We start from the raw sequence: 18,802 nt of genomic DNA on the forward strand, positions 1-18,802 counted from the left end.
ATTGTTGAAACACAAGTAGAAAGTTTAAGTTACCCCTTGTCACGAGAGGTGCCCTCTAAGGTTCAATACAAGCAATATTGTTTAACTTATTCATCAGTGACTCGGAGGAAGGGGCAGAGGCCTCCTCAGCGAGTTCACTGAAGACACAGAGCTGGGAGGAGTGGCCAAAACCCCCGAGAGCTGGGCAGCCCTTCAGAAGGGAGACAGGCTGGAGAGATGGGCAGAGGAATGGTCTGGAATTCAGAAAAGGCAAATGCAGGGCCCTGCACTGGGGAAGAGCAAGCCCAGGCACCAGCACAGGCTGGGGGTGACCTGCTGGAAAGCAGCTCTGCAGAGAAGGGCTGGGGGTCCTGGTGGACAGTGAGCTGTCCATGAGCCAGCAGTGCCCTGGGGCCAAGAGGGACAATGGCATCCTGGGGTGCATCAGGGAGAGCACTGCCAGCAGGTCAGGGAGGTGATCCTGCCCCTCCACCCAGCCCCAGTGAGATGAAGGTATCTGGAGTGCTGTGTCCAGTTCTGGGCTCCTCCGGACAAGAGAGACATGGAGATCCTGGAGTCAGTCCAGTGGAGCACAACAAATATCATTAAGGGACTGGAGCATCTCTCTTACAAGGAGAGACTGAGGAAGTTGAGTCTGTTCAGCCCTGAGAAGAAAAAACAGAGGGGACCTCATCGATGCCTAAAACTATCTGCAGGGGAGGTGCCAAGAGGATGGAGCCTTTTGGAGGCTCTTTTCTGTGATGCTGAGCAATAGGACCAGAGGCAGAAATTGATGCACAAGAAGTTCCATGTGAACATGAGGAAGAATTTCTTCCCTGTGCAGTGACCGAGCACTGGCACAGATTGCCCAGAGAGGGTGTGGAACTCCTTCACTGGAGATGTTCAAGAACCATCTGGGCACAATCCTGTGCCATGTGCTCTGGGATGGCCCTGCTTGAGCAGGGAGGGAGGCTGGACCACAATATTTGCTGTGCTCCCTTCCAACCTGACCCATTCTGTAATTTTGTATTTGAAAAATTTCTGATTGATTTCTTAGCCAATCTGGCTCAAACAGTCTGAGTGCAGTCTAACATTTAATCTTCCTCTAAAAGCCAACTCTCTGGCAGAGTCCTAAGACTGTGGAAGAGACTGTGGAGTTCAAAGCATGCTTCGTGGTGTGGATGGAGATTAAGCAGCAATAACAGTGAGGGATCTATTGGTAAATCTAAAATCCTGGCTCCAGAAAAAAACCTGAATTCACTGTCAGCTCTAAAGACTTGTTGCAGGACAGTCAGCGAGACAGAGAGCCACCTCAGGCAGCACAGACACAACACCTGGTGTAGCTGCTTGAAGCAAGATGTGGCTGTTTAAATCATTTCTACATTGTTTGAAGGGCATACAGGGCTTATAGCTGCCACACACAGTACCAAAATCAACATTTTAACTGATAAAGTGCTCAGAATGCAGCCTGTGAACCAGAACATAAATTGGACAGCATACAGAACATAAATTAATCCCTCCACCAATTCTACAAGGAAAAGGCCTCAATCACCTTGACAGGACTATACAGCCCTGTATAATGTCTTTAAGGCCATTTTGTTTCTCTGAAAGGCAACACTGGACACTGTTTGGTCAGTGTTGTGTATGATCTATTTTAGCTACTTGTTTGACTGGACTTAGCCCCTTCTGACACTAGGCACTCCCGCATCCAAGGCAGCAACTGTGAATCTGATGATCAAAATTTATTCAAATATTGCTATTAGAAGGCAAAGCTAAATAAACAACATGGCTGTAACATATAAAATACTGATGCCAAATTGGAATAAGGTCAATCAAAAGGAAAAAAAGCTGCTGAAAAAGGCCACCTTAGGAGACAAGGGCTAGAAAAAAAGCTGTAAAAAGCACACAAAGTGAGCTATCATGCAGGTCAGACACTGAGATAAGAAAGGTTTCCGTCTCACTTCACCGAAGGCTGAGAGAAAGTGAAGGGGAGAAACATTCTACTCCCCTTAGCAGCTGCACAAACAGCAGCAAAGGACAGAGCCTGGAATTCTCTCCTACAGCAAGACCTGCATTTGCAAATAGACACACCCAGAGTGTGAACCTCCCATGGAGACGTTCTTGAAGCAGTCAGCATTGCCTCCTGGCTCCTTGCTAACATCCTGAAAGCATGTAAACATTCACAACACAGAGCACACAGGACTTGCAGCGGGACTGTGCCAGGTAAGTCAGGTACAACCATCACATCCATGTCTTCTGCAGGAGACAGAAGAGGCTGTGCTATGATCAGATGACAGAGCAATGTGGAGTTTCACTGGGATATCTGTACACCTGAAGACATGTTACCAAAAGGCCTAGCTAAACTAAACAAAATGGAAATTTCACTTACTCTCAGTTCCTGTAATACCAGCATGTGATACAAAAGCAGTACATGAGAACCTGCTTCTAAGTATTTCAGGAAGAAAACATCTAAAGTTTAACAAAACATTTAGACACTTCATCTGATATTTACAAATACAGACTAAAGCTATTAAAAATCAAATTGTTTTCTTAGTTCTGGTAACAGACCAAAAGTTTCTCTCTTCTCAATGATGAAGACATTAGAAAGTCTCAATAAGCCCAGGGCTTTATTGTGAGCAGAACTTTCATTTAATAAAATAAGAAAAGAATAAATGGATTTAAATCACCTTCAGTTTCTTGTATCTCAATAAAATATATCTGAATATTTTAAGTTGGGGGATTTCAGTAACAAAAATATTAACTTCATCTTACCTTTAACCACCTCTGCCACATCACAATTAGGATCAATACTTCCAATATGTTTGGGATGAGCAGGATTAATATCTCCACCAAACAGAAGTGCTAAAATAAAAAAGAAATGGCAGCAAATTATTTATTACCCTTGAGGCAGGCCAGAAAGTTTCAATCTCATGGTATCTGAGATTTACTGGATACTGCATCATTTTGTATAAAGATACTCTAGTAAACTGGCAGAATCCTCATTTAAGAAGACTATTTGTCTAACTGCTCATCTTCCCTCCCTTTTTTTTTTATTTTCAGTTTTTACAGTTAAGACTAGTTAAAGCATAATTCATGGGAGAGTTAAGGTGAAAACCTGTATTTCAAAGCAGATTATCAAAAATTAGGTAAAATTAGAATGTAAAACACTTCATTCATACCATTATGTCAGAACAGAAGCACTCAAAACAATGAAAACATTACAGTAAAAAGGACTGTGGAACTGTAAGGCATCATCAGAAGCCTTTTACACTCACCTAAGCTGCAATTTCACAGCTGGCACAGAGGTCTCACTCACTCGACTGTCTCCCTGGATCTCAGCAGTATGATCCCCACTCCCTCTTTGTACAGGGGTCTGGCACTCACCAGACCCTTCACCAAGAGTTTAAAGAAGACTCCCAAAGAAGTAGAGAGGTTTTGTACTTTATTTCAGGAGTGATTTTCTGCCATTTTAGCAAGTTAGTGAGCTCTGACATGAAGCAGGTGCAGCATGAGGTCAGCAGAAGTCTAGATCTGAAAGCTTTTCCTACCCTGGGCACAGCAGGCTCACACACTGGGCACTGTGTCCTGCAGAACAGTTCTGTAGGAAACTGTCTGGCAGAATGTAGGAACAGAAACACAAACTATGCAAAAATCTGGATTTGCATTTTGCTTTCTAATTACCTTTTTCTTCAGTGCTTCAAGATTATTATTTGCCATTATAGATAGACCACTAACACTGCTAACACTCAGACATTATACAAGGTTAACTAAACTTTAAGCATCTACAAGCAGTTTTAAGCTCCAACCAGTTAAAGACGAGGATCCACTGGAAAAGCTAGTTCAGTTCAATGAATCAAGTTTAATATTTTAAGATTACTGCAAATTATGCTAGCACTCAGCCCAAGAATTATATTAGGACAATGTCTGTACTCCATTGCTAGAACTCTTCTTTGAAAGCCTTTTAACTCAGTTTTTTGTCTGTCACTTCTCTGCCCAGGTGCAAGTAAAGAAAAAGCTGTACATTTATCTCATTTTCTATGCTTTGCCACATTCAAGTTATCTGTACACACACAGCAAGGCATTTGTTAGTCACATGAAAGGTTACTGGAAAGACACAACTTGTAGTAAAACACCTCATACTCCACCATCTGCATTATCTGTAGCATAGAACAATTTCTAAGAGCTCAGAAAAGCAGAACACTGAGCAGAGAATGAAGCTCTAGAGCTAAAAGGCACAAGACACACTAAAACAGATCAGAAGACTGTCCTTAACTTTACACAGATCACTTTCTGCATGGTTGCACATACTGGTTAATAGGAGCTGTGCAAGTAACTCCCTTCACTCTGTAATACGAATATAAAAAAGTGAGTTTATTAGTAACAACAAATGAAACAGAACCTAATGACAAAGGATGACTAATTCCAGCATTTATCCACAAATAGGAAATAGGAAGTAAGGGAAGACAAGAGATATCATTTAAAACTTCATTTAGAAATACTCAACCTCTTTAGAAGGCAAGAAAGTCTAGCAAACTTGCTGGAAAAACCAGTACATATAGTACCTAACCTATACAAAATTTATGGCATCTCTGCATTTCATTATGAAATAAATATAAGCTCTACAAACTATGTTGAAAGCTTTGTGAGCAGGAAGATACAGCTACTCTACTACTACCTAAAAATACTTCATGTATCACTTCACAAGCCATCTCAGCCAACAAGACTAAAAAGCGACAGCCACACCAACAAAGACTGACAATTCTAAAAGAAAGCACACTGGTGTTTTGGATTCATTTCCAATCATTGCAAAGTACCAAGTTAACCAGTTGCCAGTATCTCTTTTGCCATGATTAGCACAGAATAGTCCCGAGTAAGGAAAAAAACAAACAAACAAACAAACAAAAAACCCCAAACAAAACAACGTTTTATCTTCAGGTTTACAAGCAATAACTGAGTTTTCAAGCAAGAGAAAAGCAATTACTTACTGTGTTGGTTAATAAGCATACGGAAAGAGATGCGGTTGGTGTAGAATCTATCTAGAAAATACTGGATGTTACTGCTAACAAATGGATCAAAGCCATATTTTTCCTTGTATTCAATCACCCCTTGTGCCATGGTTGGAACCACGTCATTGTGCCTGTTCCTGACTTTAATTAAAACATCTAAAAAGCTGGAGGAAACAAAATTAGAAACAGATTGTTAGAAATAAAATTAAACTCAACAACAGCATAACCATATTATCTGTTTACTATGCCTCCCAGTCAAGAACAAAATATCAGAGGGAAAATACAAAAATATAGTACCTAAACAAGCCTATTTAAAGAGAAGTATTTGATCAAGCTCTCACTCACAAGATCTGTGAAACATTTAGAGCCCCAAATTAAGTTATTCCTCCCACAAATATTCCTTGAAATTAAATCAATCTCTCTTCAGTATTGATGGATAGAGAAAGATTCTCCTTCACCACAATCATATGCACTACCGTAACTGTCATCCCCTGCAACTCCTAACAGTAGCTGAGAGACTGGAAATGAAACTCACAAAAAAAACCCTGAGCACCCTTTATTATTTCCTAAGAAAAATTTGTGTTTTCTTCCCAACACCTCAACGCATGCAGCGAACTCTGAATGCACTTCCTTCACGTGGCATCTCTTGGGCTAAGTTAGAATCTCAGGACAGGCAATTGTGTGACTCCTGTTCAGTTTCCTCTGACACCACTGGATGGCAGAGTGAATACAACGGAGCTCTCCTCCGGAGCTCAGCAACTTTTAGATAACACTCCCATTGCTTTTAACAAGCATTTCCTTTGAAACAGCTTGGAGGATTTCTGTTTCTCCTGCCAAGACTGCTCAACACCTATGATGTTCAATGTGTTCATCCTTTCTTCCCCCATATGCAAACACATACATACTTGAAATGTCAATTATTAATAGCTTTCTAAAGCGAAAACATGGAAAATCAGTACTCCTTAATTCTGCTACGTCCTCCAATATTAAATTAATGTTAACACCACAATGTTTATATAATGCTGTTATAGAAAGTACAAACGGTGTAGTACAAAGTACAAACAATGCAGTTTTCCAAAGAAAGCAGAGCTGAAAGACTTGTTCAACTATGCCTGCATCTGCAACTCTACAGATCCTTTTCAAAAAACATCAACAGAACATTCTTTGTAGATTTATAATGAATACTGAAAATAAATGTATTCGTTATTTTTATCAAAAGTAGAAAATACACCAGTTAATGAAAGAATCATGGAAATCACTGAAAGGTCATCTGGTCCAATCCCCCTACAAATGAGCAAGGGAAAGAACAAAGACCACAAAATGAGAAAAAGACCAGCCACTGGTCACGACATTTAATCAGATGTTTTCTTCCTTTTCAGCACCACTTAGTCAAGACAGTGGGGTTTTTTTATATTATTCTTAACAAGTGATACATTTTTAAGATAATTTCTCCCACCCTACACTGCCAGCTGCAAAGGAATGTAGGATCCCTTTTTACTATTTTTTTCCTGATCCTAAGTCTAGCTGCCAGTTTTTGCCTGTGTGTTAACAAACAATTCAGCAGTCTTTCAACACTACTCTGTTGCATAAAAAAGGGGAAGTTTTAACTGCCCAGTTCCCCATTCTCAATACTATCATAGTACAGAATGACTGTTCTCTTACTTAACAGTCTTGCTGACTGGGCAGCTTAGAACATTTAATGCTTAAAAGGTTTATAGACCTTATATGTTTATTGAGTCTTCAGGCTGTGTGATCTGTTACCTCTGAGAGGTGATGTCAGAGCCTGGTGCCTGGCTGTACTCGAGCTGCTTCTCTGTTTCTGAGCAACAAGGCCCTAGCGAAGGGCAGAGCTGGAAGCAACATTTCCAGTCACATCTGAAACAGAACTGACAACACTCTCTCCTAACTGTTGTTTGCTCTGCTATTTGTTTTTAAATACCTCCACTACCCAAAATATATACCTGATGCCAAGAGGGCAAATTGTTCACTGATATCCCACTACAAAAGTGCTTAAATGCACAGAGCATGCCAAAGGGCAAAGGGCTTAGGTTTATCTGCTGCAGATCAGCAAAATCATAGCTGGAGCTTAGGCAGCATAAAACTAAATATATAATAAAGGAATGCCTCGTTATTGCACTGATTTGACAAACCTCCTGTTCCATCTTCCAAGATAACTGAGTTCACACATGTGTTTCCATTAAGCAGATGCTTTTAAAGGAGCGAACACAAGAGGAATACAGGCACATTTCAAAGTAGCAGAGCAGAAATCAGAACACATCTCCTTAATCTTAACACTCATTCCTTACAGTCCCTCTACTTGCTACACCCCTGAAAGCCACAAAGCTTTTACTGTACTCAAACTGTGGGAGACCATACCAAGGAATTTTTAAAGTGTTTATGGGATTAACTAAGAATACTCCAGAACAACTCTGAAAAATTTTTTACCAATTACATTTTTTGTCTACAATTCTGTGTATTTTCAAAACCACGAAGAATAAATAATGCAGTTGGTTTGACAAATAAGAAATTCTTAGTAAGAAGCTACTGTAGTTAAGTGAGCTTCAATAGTTTCTGCATTAACAGAAGAATACTTAAGGCATTACCACAGGTGTTAAATAAATGAAGGCTAAAAAAATTCTGCAAATACAAGAAATAACTTGTGCTGTGATATTCATTAATTAACTTCCTAATAACCTGTATATATTATTCTGTTTTGATCTATCATTACAGTACAAGAAACCGAGGATAAGAAAGTCAATATAAAGAAAAAGGGCATTTTTTAGTGTCTCTTAAGGATAATATTACCTGAAAGATGAAAAATACAAAAGTGATGAGTAGAGTAAAAACCCTTTTAAATGCAACACATGCAATGGTCTGAGGTTTTTCTCAATGGCTGCTCTTTTTTGAATCAGTGCTAAATGGCAGATGAATATCACAAGAAAGAGAGGTAAAAGTTCACACTCTGATAGATTTCTCCACTAGAAAGTATATCTACTTCCAAAGTTCAAAACTAATTAAAGTAGCATTTCACATTACATAAAAGTAATAAAACGGCAGCTTCTTAATCAGAGTTACTCCAATATTTACTTAGCTCAAACTGCTTACAGAACCACTATTTTAACTGCAATGCTGCAGAAAGGAGGGTTCTTGTTTACCAAGTTCCTGGGGCATGTTATCTCAGACATGCTGGCAGCTGACAGCCTCAGAGGCTCCCAGCTCCAGGACACTCCCCTGCACACCCTCCCTTGAGAGGGCCACAAAGAGAAAAACCAGCAGAGAAACTCGGGGGCGTAGAGGTTGCACTAAGTGTCCTTTGAGAGCACATGTGAACAGCATGTTTTACAAACCCTTCAATTTTTGAAACACAGCTTCAGCCTCTTTGTGTTTACTGGATAGTGACATCTTGGGAAATTTCCAAAACTCCAGCCCGCTTGCACCCTTCACCAAGTGTGGACACCTTATCTTAGGGCTCCTGTTATCACACTGTTTGGCAGAACTGCAGAAAAACTTCCACCTGACCCCTCTACAACTAAAAAAGGTATTTGTGTTATCAAAAAGGTAAAAGTAACCTACCATTTGACAAATGCCCATACTACTGACAGTGACAGGAATATGGCAGTACTGCGGTGAGGCTTCATAAGGTCTGCTAACCAATAGAAGGCAACAGAGAAACTGAAACACTTCGAAATGCTTCGTTAGAACAATGCCAATGGAAAAAAATCTCTTCTAAGGATTTTGTCCAACATTCACAAAAAGGTAAAACTCATGAACATCCATCTGCCCAATTCATACACTAGGAGCAGAGAGAAGCTGGGCTACTCTGAAAAACATCAGCTTTAGTTTCATCTCTGCACCAACTCCTATAACCACTCACCCCCTCCACTGCAGGGGCACTGCTGCCTTTGTTGGCCACACACTAACATTTTAGGGACCACAGAGCTCAAAGTGGGCTATTCTTCTACTACATCCATTTCCCAATTCACTTCACTGTGTGGCCTCACACACAGCTGTGTCAGTACATGGATGACATGTATAAAACCATAACATTAATACAGAAAATGGTTTCCCCAGAAAGAGAGCCCTAACTCTGAGAATACCACAGCAGGCTCCCCAGACAAGCAGTGATAAAACCACAAATAGTCAGGGGACAGTTTTATGTTCAACTGATAAAAGCATTGCAGAAAACAGTAATTGAAGAACTACTGCCAACATTGAGAGAGCACATCTGTGGATATCCAACCTCCACGAACGACCAGTTTAGCTCTCCTTCTCTCCTCTGCTACTGTTACCCTGATTAGCCAGAACAGAAACTGAAGTCCACCTCAGCTGACAGAAAGTCCAACAAGGCACTATAATTTCTAAAAATCACCTGCTCTGTTCATGTTTTTTTGAGTGTCTGAAGTGGACAGGCATGGACTATGTTCAGCTCCAAAGAGAAGCTGCTGGGATGGTACTGGAACAAAGGCACTTCCACCCAGGCAAGATTCACATCCTGTGACACTAGTTAAGGGAGAAGAGATGGGGCCATCATGAAGTGCCTAAATCACCTGATATCCCACAAGCCTCAGACAAGGATGGGCATTCAATGACCAAAGGATGCAAGGCTGGATCTTCTGTACTCTGAGCCATATACCCTGTAACATTAACATGTAAAGTGTGCTGTTCTAAAGCATGTTCCACACAGGAACAGGACAGTGGAAAGCAGCCAAGAGATGAAGCTGCTCCAACCCATCTACTCTTGGCAAGAGCAGAGATACCCCACAGATACTGCCTGCAAAAAGGACTTTGGTCCAAAGGATCAGACATATCTTATAATCTTCCACATTTTTCTTTAAGCAAACCAATCTGGTTAAAGTAAAGAACTCTTCCTATATGCATCCCTAAAGACATTTAAATAAATTGTCTTCTAGGACTTAAAGTCCTAGATAAAGGCTCAAATTCCATATGTAATGACATGTGCAATCAGAAAAGAACAGAAAACTTTTATGCAAATGTAATTTAACTCAAATGTGGGGGTTTTCCCCACTGAAAAACAGCATTCCTGGTATTTCTGACCATACTGATGCACTTCTGACTACAAGACACAAAAATAGGATGGGGCTAGATAGCAGCAACATGGAACACTGACACAGGAGTTGAGAAATTTGTTAGACTTATCTGTGTTATCGTAAGAGAAATATGGACATACTTAAGAGCATTTTTGAACAGCATAGTTTGGAAAGAATATTTTAAAAAGTCTAATTACAGCTCAATATGCAATTAAATAGCATAGCCTTCAGTAAGTTAGGAATAGATGACATCCCAGAGCAGGAAAGTAAATTTGACTTTCTAATCTTAGATAGTCTATCCAACACTGCTAAAAAGAACAAATCTGCTCTTTAATCAGATAATACATTTTTAATCTCTTTTCAAAGGTCAAATGCAGTATAGAAGACAACTCTTACTATCAAAGACCCTAGCTGAACTTCACCTCAGTAGACAGCAATAAATTCCATGCATCCTTATTTTATGTACTTAATTACACAGAATAGAATAATTTTATTGCAAGATTTCAAAGCTTTTAATTAAAAGTTATCCTGAATGATATTGATATTTGCTTCATTATGAAATATTTGTTCTACCATACTCAAATAGAGCATCACAAGCAATATCTGCAGTTGCCATGAAACAGTATCAAGAATGCCATATCCATATGGCAGAATCAGATAATTCATGTGTTAATTGTGATACTCTAAAACTAGATCTCCAAGAGAACTACTCATTAGCTTTTATTTATTATACTGTGATCTACCTTGAACCTCTGAAGTTCATAAAAAGCTGAAATTCAGTTACCTAAACACAGAACACCAAAGATGGTTTCAGAAGTTACAAAGCCCCCTTGCCTCAACCCACATATCCAGGACATTAACAGGCTTAAAAGGACCTGTGTTACATTTGCCAAGCTCACTCAGGTGTTGCCATCTCAAAGGGCAACAGACACCTAAATTTTGGTAACTTAGCCCCATAAAGGAAAGCCTGCTGATAAAAAATACAGAATCACAAAATGTGACAGCTAGAGGTGGTTGAAAAATGGATTTGATTTATCCTCTACAGAATATGCATGCCTAGAATGCCACTAAATCTATCTAATCCATTTACACAAGCTTTTAAAATGGATGCTCTATAGCCTTCAGTCTGCTCTCATTAATATTACAATCTTTATTTTTTGCCCTGCACACATTCTCAAGTTTAATAAAAACCAGACATTTTTTAATTCTCCAGTTCTTCAGTTAGAGCAACAAGTTATCCTTTATTACAGTGACCGTATTTTTTTGGCACACACAGACTTCCAGTGTCTCCAGTATCTTTTTTTTTTTTTTTTTTTTTTGCCAGTCTAGACAAATGCCTTCAGCATTATTCAGAGGTGGAACTATCCAAGTCTGTCCATGAGTGTTTTAATTTCTTAAAAGGCAGTACCCAGAACTGCAAGCAGCGTTCCAGCATGGTACTCACTCTGAGTAAATGGTTACTTTCCCCTTGTTCAACAGCACTACAATTCAGTCCGTTTTTAATCCATATGGCTCCTTCTACAGCTCTGCCATGCAGGGAACTTTGTACTCCTGCACTTGAGCTTCTCCTACATGTATTGGTTGAAACACAAAAGCTAAAATGTCAAGATCTCAGATAACCTGCTCACAACCAGAAGTGCACAACATTCAAAATGCAGCACCTCCCAAAGCCCTTATTTAACCTAATGTAACAACACAATTTATGTATATTAAGCTTGCTGAAGGCAAACCACCATTTTTGCACAACACAGGACACATGGTGCACAAACAGAGCAAGATGTTTTATGAAACTCTCTATAAAGCACTGCTTGATCATGCAAGATTTCAGAGGTTAAAAAGAAATCCAAAAGACAAACTACCCTAAGAAAGCTAATTAATGGAACAAAAAACCTGCAAGAAGTAATATCCTGAAACAAAGTTGACTGCTATAGGTACAGGGTAGCAACAGACCCTAGTGTTGGAAGAGGTCTGTGTGTGTGTGTGTTTTCGTTGTTTTGTTTTCAAGTCTCTGATGCATATGTTGCAACTGCTGTTCCCACATGTGGAGTTCTTCTCTGTTTTATGCATACACATTTCAAGGAAATATTCTAATGGCAATTTCAATATAACTTTGTTGATGAAGAAAATTGGCTAAGTTTTCCTTTCTTTTCAAGTAATGTTATTTGGTGAGGTAGGTGAACACCACTAATTGAAGTCCATTAAAAAAGCTTTTCAACAAAAACAATGACTGACACATTAGAATACTTTCAAACTCGGGAAAAAAAAAAAATCAAACTATTAATGTATGAACATACTTTATACACAACAGAGCACTAAGCTCGACATATACTAAAATGACATTTTAGACTTAAGTATCTGATACACAAATATAGTCCCCATCCATGCTGTTTTCTCAATACAGCCTTGAAGGAAGCATTTAATGCCATTTCCTAAACTACTGGTCTGCATAAATACAAAATACACTATTCAAAAGCAATTAGATACCTACATTCTACTCCAGATTACAATTTTAGCTTTTGCCGTACATATTCTAACTTACAAATAAGGTAACTGTTTTCCTATAGTACAAAAACACCTGGTATTTGAGACAGATTATTTTTAAATGGACTGTTAGAAAAAATAAATTACTCACTCATCCAGAACATGAGGATCCTCAGGACTTTTATTTTCATATTCTAAAAGCTCAAGGAAACTCTGCATGTACCTGAAATAAGCAAAAATTATAAAAAGATAATTAAAATACTTAAACATAAAATACTTTTGAATTTCTTTAGTTTTAAGACTACAGGGCCACGTAAAAGTAATAAATGCACAGCACACAGTTCACTTCAAAGACTAAAAGTAAGTGGGATGCTGCAACAAAGGGAAAGAAAGCAACTACGATATATTAAGTTAAAAAGTATTACTTGTGACCAGGAAAATTGCTATATAAATGAAACTGAAGTTAACAGGAGCAAAATGTCTCTACAGGTACTTCTGTAATTTCAGGTAGTTTGTCCCTGTATTTTGGTTTTTCCGCTCATCTACTCTGTACTGATGTTAGTTTTTTCCCATATTCCTCAGAGAGCAATCCAAGTTTTCTTTCAAAATAAAGCTCAGGGGAACACTCCCCAGAAGACACAATAACAGGACTGCACCAAGCTGGCCCTACTGGAGTTCTCCAGGAGAGCACACCCATTCACACAATCCCACAGCTCCTCTGTGCGACACAACCCTTGGTTTCATAAAAACCTCTCTTACACAACACAGCTCTCTCTGCTCAGACATTTGGTTCACAGGAGATTAACTGAGGCTTAGAGCCCTGGAGGTACCACAGAGGACCCAAATCAGAACCCCTCAACATGAACATGGCCAGCCTGCTCTGCAGGACACTGGCCCAACACCGGTACAAATTCTGCCACTCACACACAGTGCTGCACCTCAGGACTAGCTATCATCCCTGGAGTAGATACATTCAGCAGCACAGATGGAGCTTTAAGGACTACAGAACCAGGACCAATTTCCTGAGGAAATCAATCACACAAATAAAAGGGAGGGTTTCAGTGTTACCCTTCCTTCCCTGCTGGTTAAGCACTGCCACTCAAACTACAGTATCAGCACTAATCAGATGTTAATCACATGTGCCTGTCAACAGCTCAAACTCCCAGCAGTGGTGAAATAGATAGATGAAAAACCAAACAAACTTTTCATGCACATGAAAAATACTAATTGAAAGGTCTAAACAGCTAAAGGTAACACAAGAGAGAAAAGATAACCACAGAGCCTACACAAGGAAAAAGCAAAACAGGTAACCAAGCCTCTTCCTTTACAGTACCATCTACAAAATGACCTATGCATAAGCTCTTTTGGTACCAGTTCTATGTTAAGACCAGCTTAATAATGCTATGAAACTTCACTCTGCATCTTCAAGCTACAGTGAAACTTAGGACAGCACTGTTGTCTACGTGACTCCCTCCAGAACCACATGCCACTTATTCCAGCCCCATTTCAAGCTTCAACCACAGGTCACTGCAACATTCCTCAGGAACACTGACATTTTCAACATGGTCAGCACAGGAACACCAGCTCCTGTCCCTCAGTGTATTTGTGCCCTCCTGAAAACATCAGGAACCATTACAGAAATCCCCCAAATATTTGTCACTTACAAGTAGGGCATGTAGCTCATACCTCTAGTAGTGCTTATTTTAAAAGATGTTATTTTATGCTGCTAAGAGATGGCACCAGTTCACAACCACTACGCTCTGAACTTGGCTGATTCACATGCAACAATTAAATCAGGATCATGCTCACCCACAGAGGTACATGTTCTTCAACCCCCACCTGTCACTGTATAATACTATCAAAGTCCTGTTTCTGAAAGACACCACCACACTCAAGAAGCAACACAAAGGTTGTTTTTAATACAGACTTCCTACCATAAATGTCAAACATCAGCAATCCTGTGCAGACACAAGGACAAAAGAGTAATGAAGGCTGAAGGTAGCTGATACCTGATTTTTGTACTGTGTGGATTTGACTGGTTGCCTGCCATTAATGGAGAAATTATGGAAACAGGCAATGCTTTTCCTTTAGAGTTCTCTCCTACTGATTCTAAAGTAAAGGAAATACCTCTTTAGAAGTCAAGTTCATTAGCAAAAGTACTGTATCCAGCAAGTTAGCTCAGAGAAAAGGTGAACGTCAAACTAAAGTCACTCAAATTTCTTCCAAGCCCGTGACTAAACCAAGCTAGAAAAAAGTCACTTCATGTCAAACAACCCTAACCCACTGCTCAGTGCCTACCACTGTAGGTCACCCAGTCTGGGGTGCTCTAACACCCTGTGTCTTTAGCCTCTGAACAGAAACTCATGAGGTGCAAGTGCTGTACACCTTTTTCTTTTATGCAGTGTGATTTCCAGTTTGTACACCAAATTCAGCCCTTCACCCCACTCCCTCTCTCCCAAACAGCTCAAAATTAGAAACTAAGAAAAAATATGTTTAAAAGGAAATTCTTAACTCTGGTCTTAATGACCACCACCACCATTACACTCTGAGGACAGGTGAGCAGCCAGAAACACAGTTCATCCCTGTAAAAGTGTGAGTGAAAAAGTCATTCCCTCTTCACACAATCCATCTACTTCCTTGCATTTTCTTTTAAATTGAATTGTAGATGCAGAGAGGGATAAATGAAGATAGTAAATACAGGATTTATCAAACAATGAAAAGCAAGACCTTGTGATATTTAAACATAATTCACACACAATTAGCACCAAGAAAGAACAAAAAAGTAACAGAATAATGAATGACTTGCTGTATCATTAATAAACCAATACAACTATACAAAATACATATCTAAAAAAAAAATCCAGTATATATGAGAAAAAGAGAATGTCAGTTATATTTTGGTATATTTGGTGAGTCATCAAAAGCAGAAATCAAAGTCCATGCCCTTCAAACATATTGTCTTTCCAGTGCTTAATTTTTTATCGCAATACACTACAATTCATTGGGCAAGCTCTTTGGTGACAAGCACCCTTTTGCCTTGTTCTTCTGTTAATTACTGCCACGTAGATTGAATTCTTGTTAGTCTGCCAAATGCAATAATTATAGAATGGCACACTTCCTACATGACAGCACTGCAAAAGCCCATAATGTCAGCTCTGGGTTTTCTTAAAAAATTCATGCAAGATACGTCTGTTTTTTTTCCTGATGTGCATTTCACTAAGATTTTCCTTTACAATCATTTTAATACCAAAGCATTAAAATGATAAAACAAATCTCCATGGTAACACAATCTTGCTAGCATAGTCTCAATGTAGAAAATAGAGAAAAAAACAATTATTAATCCTCAAACTGTACATATTTCTCTAATGGGTGTTTCCCAAGAGGGAAATGGACATTTATAGCATTTTCTAAGGAAAAGCACTAGAGAAAAACAGAGAAATTGTCCAGGGCACATAAATAAAATGTGAATTTTACATATAACTGAGTAATACACTGTGCAAACCTCACACTTACTTTTGGTATTTTATAAGCTCTAACCTTTTCCATTGTAAGGTTTTACTGGAACTGTTTTCCCTTATCACATTAGTGATCATATCCTTTATTAAACAATTGTGCCGTATGTTCAATATCCTACCTGCACTTTAGCTATAGTGCCCTCTCAAAGCTGGCCAAAAAAAAGGCCCACTTCTTTGGATCAAGCAAGTTGTCCATTGACTGTGAAAAGCTGAAAACAAGATGCTGATTGTTGATCTGTCTGCTGTTTGGAATCATAGCAGTTCACAGCCACGAGGTATTAACTGTGTTTCAGTCCTGAGTCACTTTATTCCTTCCCAACTCCTTGCAAAAGATACACACAAATTAAGCTATGAACTCGAACTGGGACAGAGCTGATGTTTTACCTTTACTGAAATGCAAAGCTATGATTTTTGGTTTGTTCAGAAATCACTCTCTGGGTAGTGCCAGCTTAATTCAGGCAAGTGTAGCTGAGCAGTACAAAGGAAGGAGAGTGGTCTTGCCTCTCCTCAGTGCTGCACACATCAGGCTGAGGAAGCCAGAAAGGAAGGAGAAAAAAAACCAACAGAGCACCTTTCCCAAGAGCAATCAAGCAATCAGCTGTAAAATGGGATAGGCAGCAAAGCTCAGGAAGCAAAGTACCTCCAGCATGGCCATGGAGATGGATTGGAGAAGAAGAGAACAGATCTTGCCTGCAGCAGGGAGCAGCAAAACCAGGCTGCCTCCCAAGGGAACCACAAGGGTGGGAAAACTGACACAATCCAGAATGTTTGCTGGCTGGAAGCAGAGAGAATTGATGGGAAAGGTTCAGTGCTGCACTGTAGGCAGGCCTGATTGCTTATGCCTCTATTTACAGAGCCACTTCAACTTAAAAGTCTAATAAAACCCACCTTAAAGATTAGGACCTTTTTATATTAATCTTTGGCATGCTGGCATTAAGGAATAGATTGGGAGCTCAAAAGTTAAAGCTCTAGCTAATTTTGAGTCTCACCAAAAGCACATAAAAATATACATTTTCTAGTGCAAAATCGTAGCAAAAATGAAACAAACATGCTTGTGATTATATAAATTACTGAATATTAGCAAAGAAATATATTAAAGTAAATAAGGAATGAAATGTCTTGCTAACTTGTGGCAAACATACAACAGATTTTTGCTTGCCTAATAACAAACTGCCAAGCTTTCTCAACCTATGGCATAGCAAAAACAAAGCATCGTGAAGTCTAGCCCTCAAAAAAGATTTTCTTCAAGTAGTTTTGAAGTGCATCAAGAAGGGCTTTTCATTTTACAAGCTCACAAAACAGCTGAACAACTAAATTTGTATTTATTTGTTCTACTACACAAAAATCAGGACTCTCACTCTGGGTATCTCTAAACTTTAGGTTCAGAAACTAAAAATGTGTTTCAAAACCTGCTATCAGCATAGCTGCATAATACTCAAGGTCATTCACACTGAAGTTAATAAAACCTTTGGTTTGTTTTTTTTTTTAATATAAATTTAGAAGTAAATTTTGAACAAGGTTCACCATCAGGACTTACAAACTACAGGTAAATGTTTAATTAAGCAATCAAAAACCTCTAAACAGAAAAAGAAGAACTAAGCTCTTTAAAGTCCACACCTATAATCGGGGGGGGGGGGGGGGAATGCTACAATTACTTTTCTTATTTTTAACGTAAGATAATATTCTCACATAATCTCCATGAAGATACTCCTTTCCACAAAAACTTAGTTAACTATAGATCAAAATTACGGAAAACACTTTGATTTTGAACTTCCACCTCTGGGCTTGATGTCCATTCCAACTTCTTCAGCACATTTCAGTCTGGTATTTTAGCCTGTCCAACAGATAACTACTGGTCTAGAGCTGTGATAGTACAAATCACATTGTCATATTACACATGATACTGCTTTTTATCATTTAGAGTTTTGGGGTTTTTTTCCCTATTTTTAATCATTAGTATCTATTGTGGCCATAGAAATCATCACAGGTCCTCAAACCTCTCCAACAAAAGTTCTGAAGGTGGCCTCCACTCTGAACTCCCATTTAGTTCCTTTGCCAGAGGGATACAAATGTTGCTTAGCTCTGTATAGGCAGGGCAGAAGCACAAGCCACAGCACAGACATTTGGACTAGAAGTATTATGCTGCAGTCACTACAGAAAAATTATTTCCTTTTCTTCACTCACCTATTTGCCCATATTTCATTAAAGACAGCTTCACAAGTCAACCAGATTAGAAAAGCCTAAAAGGTCTGTGTATTATCTACTCTTTTCTACAAGCATAACAACTTCCTGTGACATCAAACAGACAGACAAGCCTCCAAACCTTGCAAGCTACCACCTAACCACGACGTGATTGTGCGGCTCCACAGCATTTACCCTCACTTGAAGCACTTCATCACTGTACTTGAAGTGGTCATCGAGACATCCACTGCCACCTTGTAAAGACAAACACAATACCATACATCCTAATTTATATTTTCTAAGTCTGAAGCTTGATGAATAGGAGACCCAAGCCAGCAGACAACATACAGTCAGCACAGAAGCTCTTGGCTCAAGGGCTATGACTGACTTTAACACAAGCCTAGAACATTAGCTACTTTTACAGTTAAATAAACTGCTACTCAAAGGGACTGCTGTTGTATACTGCAAAAATATTTTTACAAAAAAGTATTTGGAAGATATTAACAGGTAAATGGACAATAAATTCCCCATGAACAACGAATTTTTTGTGCTTATACATCCAAGGCAGCAGTCTCTAAATCTCATCAAAAAT

At 39.1% G+C, this 18,802-nt stretch overlaps 1 protein-coding gene across 1 annotated transcript in view; it reads right to left on the reverse strand.

The window, feature by feature from the left end:
* Positions 1-18,802, reverse strand: part of PDK3 (pyruvate dehydrogenase kinase 3) — a 50,812-nt gene that overhangs the window by 12,693 nt on the left and 19,317 nt on the right. Inside the window, exons 3-5 of the mRNA XM_068179846.1 lie at positions 12,666-12,737; positions 4,965-5,149; positions 2,752-2,841 (exon numbers count right to left, since the gene is read on the reverse strand). Coding sequence (XP_068035947.1) covers positions 2,752-2,841; positions 4,965-5,149; positions 12,666-12,737 — 347 coding nt within the window. The remainder of the gene's footprint in view (positions 1-2,751; positions 2,842-4,964; positions 5,150-12,665; positions 12,738-18,802) is intronic.

This window comes from Anomalospiza imberbis, chromosome 2 (assembly GCF_031753505.1).
Source record: "Anomalospiza imberbis isolate Cuckoo-Finch-1a 21T00152 chromosome 2, ASM3175350v1, whole genome shotgun sequence".
In the NCBI taxonomy this organism is placed as follows: domain Eukaryota; kingdom Metazoa; phylum Chordata; class Aves; order Passeriformes; family Viduidae; genus Anomalospiza; species Anomalospiza imberbis.